This window comes from Rhopalosiphum padi, chromosome 2 (assembly GCF_020882245.1).
Source record: "Rhopalosiphum padi isolate XX-2018 chromosome 2, ASM2088224v1, whole genome shotgun sequence".
Lineage (NCBI taxonomy): Eukaryota > Metazoa > Arthropoda > Insecta > Hemiptera > Aphididae > Rhopalosiphum > Rhopalosiphum padi.
In genome coordinates this window covers 47298512-47310609 of record NC_083598.1, presented here as the reverse complement: position 1 = coordinate 47310609, position 12098 = coordinate 47298512, and the positions used below count along the sequence as shown (strand labels likewise).

General features: G+C 28.6%; 1 protein-coding gene across 2 annotated transcripts; it reads left to right on the top strand.

Moving 5' to 3' along the window:
• Window positions 1–2391: 2391 nt before the first annotated feature.
• On the top strand, window positions 2392–9657 carry LOC132921054 (membrane-bound transcription factor site-1 protease). Of its 2 annotated transcripts, none has more exons than XM_060983875.1 (16): window positions 2392–2804; window positions 3218–3349; window positions 3495–3650; window positions 3728–3848; window positions 3914–4134; window positions 4195–4379; window positions 4466–4582; window positions 4641–4778; window positions 4851–5027; window positions 7393–7894; window positions 7971–8189; window positions 8259–8487; window positions 8567–8698; window positions 8757–8901; window positions 9023–9133; window positions 9200–9657. In XM_060983875.1, exons 2-16 carry the CDS (start codon window positions 3329–3331, stop codon window positions 9540–9542), a joined length of 2817 nt encoding a protein of 938 aa, XP_060839858.1. In that variant the 5' UTR covers window positions 2392–2804; window positions 3218–3328; the 3' UTR covers window positions 9543–9657. The 2 variants fall into 2 exon arrangements, with proteins under 2 accessions (XP_060839858.1, XP_060839857.1); XM_060983874.1 differs by having other exon boundaries at window positions 3218–3369.
• The last annotated feature ends 2441 nt before the right edge of the window (window positions 9658–12098 follow it).

Sequence of the window (12098 nt, the reverse complement as noted above, 5' to 3'; positions counted from 1 at the left end):
CTAACATTTATAAAAAAAAATCATATAGCTTACACATATAGTATTTTATCTAGATAAATAATTCTAAATTTACGATAAAAATGAAGTTATAATGCCATAACAGTATTCGTTATGTACCATTATTATTTAGAGGTTTTCTTATAGATAAGTAGGAAAATTGAGCCCATTCCAAAAAAGAAATGTCCGCTATTTGGAGGTGTTTGATATTTAGAGCTTCCGTTGAGGGATGAGTTTTCACTGTATGACTACCGTATATGTATTTTCCATTTCCACATAATCTTTTTTGATTTTTGAAATTCATTTATCTTTGTGACGTGGGTGCCCCTGGATCATTGTTCATTTTTTTTTTATTGTTATTTGTATTAAAGTTTTTAATTTTGTATATATTTATTTACATTTTTATAATTGTTTAATTATTTTTGAATTTTTTATCATGATGATTAATTTTTTTCACTTCTTAAAATGTATTTACTTGGGGGTGACCTTGTTTCCATCTACATTTCTTTTTAATAATATTATACACCCAAGTTAATTTATTCGGTATACTTTTACCGCACATATCCCTACATATAACCTCTAAGACTCTAAATAATTATTCATTAATTAATAATAAATTAATCTTTATTAATTTATATAGAGCATACAAATCAGTAAAGGTTGCAAATTCTTACTGCTACTACAATATAATTTTATATTTATTAACATTTTGATTTTACAATGTGTGTTTTTTTTTTATTTTTATTTTTTATTTTAAAATGCATTTCCAGCCAATGCTCATATTGCTCATAAATATATTGTACCTGATAATAATATAATATATTGGATTGTTTAATTTAATTATTTACACATTACCTTATATTAAAATGTTTATGAAGTATATATATGCATAGCATATATATGTATATGCATAGTTTTACAAGCCATACATTTTTTACGATTCAAGATAATATAGGATAATATATTTTCCAAAACTCGTAAAAAACTATGAATAATTTCTATTAAATATTATATGGATTAAAATATCAACTGATACCACCGCAGTGCAATAATTTAATCGCATAGCTCTTTCTTAACTTCATTGAATAAAAAAAAAATAATAGAAATAAAAATAATACCTTTTATGATCTCAATTAAATTTTTAAAATTATTATAGTTAAATTAATATAGAGTAAACTTTATATTTTGGATAGGATATTGACGATATTGTATTAAATAAGAAGAAAACAAAAGAAAATGTTTATCGGTAATTGAATGTATTATATTGTTATGTGAACGCTACGAAATTGTCAAGTACTTCGCACTTACAGCTACGTCACGAAATTTGTTTTTAAGTTCGATGTATATAATATAGTTACTTGAAAATATAATATGTTTTTATCAATCAATAAATAATATAAAAGGTACCTAATTCAATACTAGATTTTTTAGAGGAATAGTTTAATGATATGGAGTATTTATATTTTGTGCAATAGGTACCAATAATATATAATATATAAAGTCATAGGAGGAAAAGTGTTAATTCACTAAAATAATATATTTTTTCAAATTGTGTTGAATTATTTCAGTATTTAAATAAGTTATTATTATAATCCGGGGCCTGGGGGGGGGGGGGGGGTAAATGCGAGAATACAATTTTGTTTGTTATAACGGGGCTTGTAAACATTCAAAAATTCATATTCCTGTTTTTGAATAAAAAAAAAGAGTGCTCCACTGGGTACTATAATTGTTTCATGCATGAATTCACGATTAAAAAAAATAATTATTAATTTATAATCGTGTGACATATTATATTATAATAATATTGCGTACCACAGCTTTATTAATTATACGAAGAGTAAGGAACGACGATGCGGCGGCGGTGGTGGCAACACTGCGGCCATTGGCGATTGATCCGCACTGGACCCGGCCAGTCTGGCGCCAACATGACGACTGAAAGTCTGAAATCCCGACGGCACGCAGCATCCGCCGACGGTCCTTATCTTCTCGGCGCCCCAAAACCGTCTCCCTCCGCCGACGCCGGGGTGGCCGACGCCAATCGGCCGCCGAACCCCTTTCACCCGACACCAACGATGCCGCCGTCGCGTCGCCACCACCGACACGGCGTCACCACCGACCGCCACAGCAGCAGCAGCATAATCATCATCGGTCGACGGCACCACAGTCGCACCCACAGCGGCCGGGTCCACCACCACGCGCCCCCGATCCATCCACTACGCGGCACACCGCCGCCGACGGTGTGGCGGGTGGACGACACCGCACGGGCACGGCGCACGGTGTATTCGACTAACGCGAGTGTTATTGATCGTTGCGGCGCTCCGTGCGATTGTACGCGTTCGTTGCCGTGTGTATTCGGTCATCGTTACACTTCGTACGCGGCGCGCACTCGCTTTTAATTCCATTACGCCTCGTTCAGTCTTCCACAAACCCTCTTGGCGTTCAGTTCAGTCGTCGTCGCCGTCCACACCGTCACACCGGTGTGCCGCACGTACAACACCCTCTTCTCTCTCTTTTTTTTTTTTTTTACTCTGTTTTTCGTTTTCCATTAATCCTCCGCCCGCATACAACACAACCGTCAGCGTTTTATTGATAATAATATTATAATACGACACGACGATGATAATAACAATAATATAGGAATAAAAGTCGTACGGCCAAGTCCAGTCCTCCTTCGCCCACCACCGAGACGCTGACGCTCCCGAAATGCATTATGTCAGTTTTGCGCGCCGTCCAATTGATTTTTCTCACGGTCGGCTTACGGTCCGCCGTGTGCCACTCGACGTTTGAATCGCACGTCGTCGATCAAGGTAACGTGTTTTCCATAACCGTAAACACCCGCAAATACATAATGTCCACATCCGTCCACGGGTGTTGATAGAGTATGTTATTACCTATCCATACACCTATTATGTATATATACACATATATCTGTCGATTCGTGAGATATGTTTGATATTCTTGGTTGTTATATTTGAAACCGACCGAGAATCGGACATATTTTACGGTCACAGAATACACCGACTGTTATTTACTTACAATTATCGCATTGACGTTTATAATTGTATAATATGTGCCGACCACCTATACTATAATGGGTAGCCTTGTAATGTTTTACACTGTATGCAGTAGCATTTATCGAATTTCTTTTGTTAAAAATTGTTTAGTACTTAAATAGTGTAATATTATTGTTTACCTTATCTATTTGATATATTTTTGCTAGAATATATTGTGACTTTCAATGGATATTACTTAAACGAAACGAGGTACAATTACATATCGGCTGCTTTGAAATCTTCAGGCATTAACAATTGGAACATATTAGAGAGAAAAAATGCTGCCAGCCAATATCCAAGTGATTTTGATGTTTTATTTGTAAATAACAGCAAATAATTAACTCTTTATAAAAATAAATTATTTATACATTTTTTTTTTAAATTTTTTTAATATAAACATTTAATATTAAAATCCCAATTTGTAAATATCTACAATGTTTTTAGGTCGATGAATGTTATTCCTTAAAAGCCTTAGATGCACTGACTGGTCATCCAGTAATTAAAAAAGTAACCCCACAACGATTAGTACAAAGATATTTAAATGAACACTTAAATGGAACTGAAAATAAAGTGCTTTTACATAGAAGAAGCCTTGGCCAAGTAAAGTATACTCTAATGTTAATAGTGTAATTTAATTTGTTGACATTTGTTTGGATTCACTATTGTTATTTTTTTAGGATATAAAATTATGGCAAAAACTAAACAAACGATATAAAACTCGTCACCTACTTCGTGCTGTTCCTTCTCAAATAACCAAAGTTCTTAAAGCCGATGTTTTGTGGCGGTTAGGTATTACAGGTAGAGAAAAGTACAAAACTTTTTATTATTTTGTTGTTTATTTAATATACTCGATATAAATATAGGCAAAGGTGTGAAGGTAGCAATTTTTGACACTGGTTTGAGTATCTCTCATCCACATTTCAAAAGAGTAGCTGAAAGAACTGATTGGACAGGGGATGGAGATTTGGATGACGGTCTTGGTCACGGGACATTTGTAGCAGGACTTATAGCGTCACACCGTGAATGTTTTGGGTTTGCACCTGATGCAGATTTACATATTTTTAGAGTATTCACTAATAACCAAGTGAGAATTCAAAATATAAATATGGTTGAAGAAAAAAATACTAACAAAAGCATTATATAGGTTTCGTACACATCATGGTTTTTAGATGCATTTAATTATGCTATTATGAAAAAAGTACACGTTCTTAATTTGAGTATTGGTGGTCCTGATTTTATGGATCAACCTTTTGTTGACAAAGTTTGGGAACTAACTGCTAATGGAGTTATTATGATATCGGCCATTGGTAATGATGGACCTTTGTATGGGTGAGGCGTTATATATGATATAAATAATATGTATAGGATATATTTTTACTAGTTTTTTATTAAACATAAATATTATAATTTTTAAGTACTTTAAATAATCCTGCTGATCAAATGGATGTTATTGGAGTGGGTGGGATTAGTTTTGATGATCATATTGCCAAATTTTCATCGCGAGGAATGACTACTTGGGAATTACCTCAGGGGTATATATTTATAATATAATGTTCATAGCATTTTCTCCTATTATCATTTTTATTTTAGGTATGGTCGTTTGAAACCTGATATAGTTAGTTATGGCACAGATGTACATGGATCAAGTGTGAGTGGAGGTTGTCGAACGCTTTCTGGTACTAGTGTTGCATCACCTGTTGTAGCTGGGGCTGTAACATTATTAATTAGGTAGAAAAAAAAAACATTTAAAAAAGTGCAGAAATAGAAGAAAATAATTACAAATTACTATGATATGTTTAGTGGTATATTGGCCCAAGGTAAAGTAGTCAATCCTGCAAGTATGAAGCAAGCTCTTTTAGCCAGTTCTCAAAGATTACCAGGCGTCAATATGTTTGAACAAGGACATGGAAAGCTAGACCTCTTGCAAGCTTACAAAGTATTGTCTAGCTACATACCACAAGTCAGTTTCAGCCCTAGGTAGATGAATTCATGTTTAATAATTACTATTTATTTTAAAAATGAAAAATATAATTTATTTATCCAACTAAGAAAAACTTACAAGTTACAGTAATGAACAAAATATCTATTTCTCATAATAACTATATATAAGAGAAATCATGATGAAAAATAATAAGTATATGGAGATATTATATTTTTCCAAGAAAGATAACTTAATCATAATACTAAACTGCAAAAGTGGCACATTCTGATAAATATCAAACGTGTCATGTTTAAATAAGTACCAAATATATATTATAACTTAGTATTATAACCTCTTATAATTTATTTTGACATAAATAAATACTTATTGTATATAAATTATTTTAAATAATCTATAACCTAATTAATAATTATATTATCCAAGTATGAACTGTATTATTTTAAATATTCTGAGTATAGTATATACCAAGCAATTTTTTATCCTGAGGCAGAATTCTAGTAATGCCCTATTTTGGTGGTGAGGGTGACACACTCGCAGTTTTTAATATTTCTTAATAAGAGTTGAAATATCTGAAAATTAGTTAATGCTAATTAGGTGTCAGGCAAAACAAGAAATACAATTTTTAGCCACAGTTATGTAATTCCCAACATCTACAGATCGATGAAAAATCTTGTATTGTCAATAATATTTTTTCTTGAGTTAATCATTTAATATTTTTATGCCCCCTCCCCACAACACCTAAGGCAAGCCCCTTGCTCGCCTGACCTTAATTACAGCTTTGGTATATGTATCATAAGAAACTCAATATTTAAAAATTGATTAACTTTTTTGAAAATATATTTTTTTAATTTTTTTTAATGACAACGTGCATTTTAAATTCTTTATTCTAAGACGGCATATTTTTAAGAGTACTTAATGTATAAAAATCAAATGAGTTATAAGTATTTAATATCTTGCTGCATAGAATGAAATAATTAAGAGTATCCCATACAATTTTCATCCATTACTCTACTATAAATTTTACTTATAAATTATAACTATAACTAATAAACTATTTCTCCAAAATTTAATTTTTATAGATGACCTCGAGAATATTCTGCTTTATATTTGAAATTTAAAATTTATTTTAGGCGTTCAAAATAATTAATACTATTTTGAAATAATTGGTATCTCAAATAAAATAGATTATTACTCAATTTTATAAATAAAATTTAGTTTAATATAAAAAATTTATATTTGTTTTTATCTATTCTAAGTTTATCTTTTTATGTTACAAACAAAAAAAGATTGTAAAGGTAAATACAAGATAATATTTGAAAGTAATTATAAATTATGATGTTCAAAAAATGAATAATCGATTAGATAAACCAGAGGCGGATTTAGGTGGTTGCTCCTGGGTGGAATGCATTATGGGGGCCCCTTATACATAAACAAGGAAATATATTTTTTTACTTATTAAATAACATTTATTATCATATTTAGTAGTAGTAACGATTAACTACTTATTTAATAATAATTAATTATAAAAACAATGAAATGGAATTTAACTAGTAGAAGTAATATCATCATAATATTTTTCCTGTATCCTAATTTAAATATCATAAAATTGGGGGGCCTGGGCTGCAGCCCACTCAGCCCTCCCCTAAATCTGGTCCTGAGATAAGATCAAAGTAAGATAATAATATTATATATTAAATAATATATTTTATAAATCCCATTTGATTACATATTTTTCTTCCTCAGTTTCCCAGTACTGTTATAATTTTAAAAATTATGTTTTTAAGTACCAACTTGAGAAAGTTTAAAATATTTTTATTTTTTTCTCAGTAAATAAAACATTAGTGGGTAACCTAATAAGTAATTTAACCTAACCATTAAACCATATTTACTCTGTAAGAATACAAAATGTTAATATTTAAAAAAAATGGAGGTTTAGTAAAATTGAAAGAGGGAAGGCTTATATTTTTCTAAATAAATCATATACTTAAATAGGCAAAACATTTGCATAACCATAATCAATCTAATCATTTAAATTATTGAGTATTGCTGTACCTTTTAATAAATATTATTTATTATGCAACTTACAATAATATATAAAATATAAATCACAGTTAACAATTATAAAACATATTTCAATAACAGTGAAAATGTGTTAAATTTTTTTTTGAATACCTACCTTTAATAAATAAAATAAAAATGTAATGAGAATTAAGATAAAAATAAATCAAAAATCAAAATAGAATAAAATGTATAAATAATTCTTAAATAATAAGATTATTTCAATATGACAAGCTAAATAAAATAAAACGGATTTTTTTTTTTATTATTATTGAAGAAGTTAAATTTAGCATATTATGTTGGTTTATAAATGATCCATAATTTTTATATTTATATTTATAGTTATGTAGATTTGACTGAATGTCAATATATGTGGCCCTACTGCACTCAGCCTTTATATCATACCGGTATACCAATAATTGTCAATGTCACTGTACTCAATGGTTTGGCAGTGTTTGGAAAAGTAGTTGATGTTCCGGTTTGGTATCCATATTCCCACGACAATGGACATTACTTAGATGTGACTATACGTTATTCTCAGACATTATGGCCATGGTCAGGTTGGATGGCTATTGCACTATCTGTATCGCCAACTATACCTAAAGATTGGAGTGGAACTGTTGCTGGCCACATTGAGCTAACAATTGAATCAGCGAATACCAATTACACAGTTAATTTGCCATTGCGTGCTGCTATTATACCTTCTCCACCAAGAATAAGAAGAATCCTGTGGGATCAGTACCATAATTTAAGATACCCTCCAGGATATTTTCCAAGAGACAATTTAAAAGTAAAAAATGACCCATTAGACTGGAACGCAGATCATATACATACAAATTTTAAGGTTACTACTTTATATAATATAACATATTATTAATAAGTGTTATAATTATTTTATTTAAAATTTGTTAATTTTTAAGGGTTTATATCAACATTTACGTAGTTCTGGTTATTACGTCGAAGTACTGGGTGAACCATATACATGTTTTAATGCTACTAATTATGGAGCATTGTTAGTTATAGATCCCGAAGAAGAATTTTTCTCTGAGGAAATAGTAAAAATTGAAGCTGACATTGCAAATTACAATTTATCAGTTATTATTTTTGCAGACTGGTATAATGTTTCTATGATGAAAAAAGTATATTATTATTTTATTTTATTTTTTTAATTGTATTATTTGTATTATATTATTTATTTTTATTTTAAGATAAAATTTTTTGATGAAAACACCAAGCAATGGTGGATGCCAGTTACTGGTGGCTCAAATATACCAGCTTTAAATGATTTGTTGGAGCCTTATGGTATATCTTTAGGTTCTAATGTTTATTATGGAGAATATGAAATGGGTGATAGAAAAGTACATTATTCTTCAGGCACTCATATAACATCTTTTCCAAATGACGGAATTGTTGTTGCTAAAACTTTAAAAAATCAAGGTAATTGAAATTTTTAATAAGGACACAAATAACTTACTAATCTGCATCTTACAATAATTTAACAAATATTTAAATACAGGTGAAGAAATTTTAGGAGGTGATAAAAGTGGACAAGAAGTTGATGTACCAATTTTAGGATTATATAAGTCATCAGGACATATTGTTCTTTATGGTGATTCAAATTGTCTGGACAATAATCATATTGAAATTGGTAATAACTGAATTTATTTTTTAAAAAATAAATTGTTTTCTCATAGCTATTATTATAGATTGTTATTGGATGTTAGACGCTATCATGGAATATATATCTACTGATAAACTACCACACATTTTTCTTGAGGATAATGTAAAAATTAATAACAACAATACTAAACATCATTTAACTGAACGTCTTGAACACAATGAATTATACAAGTTAGATTACACAATTATTTTAATTTCAATAAATATCAAAAATTGTATATTTTTCAAATATATTAATTTACTATATCTTAATATATGATAAATATTAATTTTAATTCATAACTGATTGTAGATACTCTAAAGTGATAAAGAAAAGTGATTCTGGTATTTCACAATTACCCATCCCAAAATGTGTTACAATTGATTTGGCTAAGACAGTTGTTCTTAATATTTCAGGAAACAGGTTATTAGTTTTTAAAAATGTATGTACCAAAAAATACATTTTTCATTGAATTTATTAATTTTTTAGTGATGATTACAAGCCACAAAAATTGAAAACTGACCCTTCTTACAAGGATGAAAATAAGTATGTTTGGTTACAGTCTCAAGCAGCCAATTTAAAAGTTTCAAATGAGACATTAACATTTGATGGATTTTTCACTGGATTTTTCTTACCTATAACAACACTCGCAGTTGTATTGTTTATAGTAGCTATTTTCATTTTATGGCGATATTATTGTTGGAGAGCAAAAGCTAAACAGGGTCTCATAGCACTTGGTAAAAAAAAAACTGTTGGTGGAATCAAAAAGAGTTTTATGTTTATGCTCAAACACAACAGTAGACTTCAATCTGCCAGTGGATATAATTTGTGATGTTAGCATGGATTTTACACTAAAATATATTGTTATCAAATATCTTTGAACAAATATATCATAAATTTATATTTTTAAAATTTATAAAAATACAATTTTTTATTTTATTATTTTATATATTTGAGTTAAATTTTTATGAAACCTTATCCAGAGTTATTATTAGTTGATATATGTGAGTAAATATTAATAATATATTTTGAGTATTTTACGGTGGCAACACCAGATATTTTTTTTGTGGAGGGGAGGTGATACCTGGCCAATTTTTTTTTCTGGTGTGGCATTTATGTATGGCTACTCTGTACTTGATCTCCCATTAATTTGTTTATACCATATTTTCAGACAAATATTGTTAAAAATGTTTCAGGTATAATATATAATATTTCTAAAAAATAATCAAAAAATATACCTACTTTATTATCACAAAAATACTATACAGTAAAACTTCTAATTTCCTCCGTTTTCTTTTATTTTTATGTAACAATACATAACTTTTAATTTTTTTATGTATGAAATTTTAGAAGGTGAGCATTTTTACTTCTAAATGTGCTTAAAAAGCATATTGAATTTGAATATAACAGCCTAACTTAAAATAATATAACTTAAGTTTAAAAACTCTTTAAAATAATTAATACTATTTTATATACTAAATTTTATTACATTTTTATTCATTCCTATTAGTATCAACATCTGAGATTCAATTCTGGTCAAGTCACTTAATAAGATTTTTAACGATCTATAACAATATGAACAAGGCTTTCCAAATTTATTTATTTTTGAAAAATAAATATAGATATAGATTACCTAAATGTTGAGAGTGATTTATGGCTATAAGTCTATAACTATCCAGTTTTAATCTTGATATTGACTATTTTTTGTAGTTTCATAAGAGATAAATAAAGTCAAAAATTGCATTGAGTTATTTTAACTTTGATTACTTTTTTTTAGTCGAATTCAATAAACTTCTTTCTTTAAAAAAATTATTTTTTAATCTTTCTTGCACGATATGTTTTCTTGATTATTGACATGTGCATACATTTTTTAAAATATATTTAAGGCTTCAACCAAAAAGCCAGTATTAATTTAATCCTGAGCATATTATATAAAAAAGACAAAAAGTTGTCTATTTGTATTTATATGTTTATACTTGTACCAATATATAAAATTAGCGTATCTTAAACTTAAAGAATCTTTTACAAAATTGGTGGTCTGCACAACTGAAAAGGTCAGAAACCACTAAACTAAACAAGAACTTTTTTTCGAAGAATTTAGTTGATTAAAATCAGTTTTGGAACTGATACAAGGAACGAAAAAGAGTTCTTATTAATGAAATTATGAGAAACGTGAACACAAATTTCTATACCTCATATTATATTTAAAAAAAATGAAACAATAATATGTTATTTTTAATGATAACATTGTCTAGAAATTATTTAGTGTTGATAGGTATTACAATTATTTAGTCAATTAAATTACTAATATAAAATACTAATTACTACATAGATAACTTTCATATTATTATATTAATTAATAATTATTATTAAATTATAAAATAATTCTAAGCACTATTAGCACGAACGTAGGCACTATAGATATATAATGATCATTGATTATAAATACTAGTATTTATAATTAATGATAATATATAGTACCTAGTACCTATCTTTATATATATGATTCTGATCGAAGAATGTTGGAAAACTTCAATCATTGGAGAAAACCGTTTTAATTTATCAACAATTATTAATAATATAAACAAGTATTTGATAGAAATTTCAAAACTCTTCGCTAACATTTTTTGAATTAAAACAAATAAACAAAATCAATTTCGTTAAAAATCGAAGTTCCTTATAAATTTTCGTTTTTTCATCACTTTTTGTAAGTTTTTCGTTACGCATCTTAGCATTTTATAGTGGGTAATTGTTAAAGATGTATTACCTAAAACAAAAGTCAATACAATCAATGTCGAACTTTTAAAAAAAAAACTTTTCCAACGCTGAATTTAACATTTTTAACATTTCAACATAGTTGATAATTTTTCATAAATATATTTTTCCAGCTAATATAAATATAATATCTATGTTATAATTATCATTATTTCTCTTTAAGTAATTACATATAAACACAATGTTTACTACAATAGTACCATTTATAAAGTATGTGAAATACATGCTTCATGGTTTGTGATCAAGTAGGAGGGGGTATTGTGACTTTGGAGGTCAAGCCTTGTAAAAACAGTTCACCTCCATATCCACTACGAATCCTGGACAATTTCCCCACATCTATTTTCGGTGTAGTAGGTCATTTTCCCCTAAACGTTTTTCAATTTTTATAATGTTGATAAGAACGCAGCATCCAAATAATTTGTTGTACATTAATACATTGGAGCACTCTAGAGTCTAGAGATCGAATAAATTCACTAGCAATTGTTAAAATATCCAAGCTTGTATGTGGTTTTTTCGAAAAAAAATGTATAATTAATATGAACAAACGCTTACAAAGTTACAAATACGCGTCAAACGATAACAAAAGAATCATAAAATGCATTATTTTTTTTAC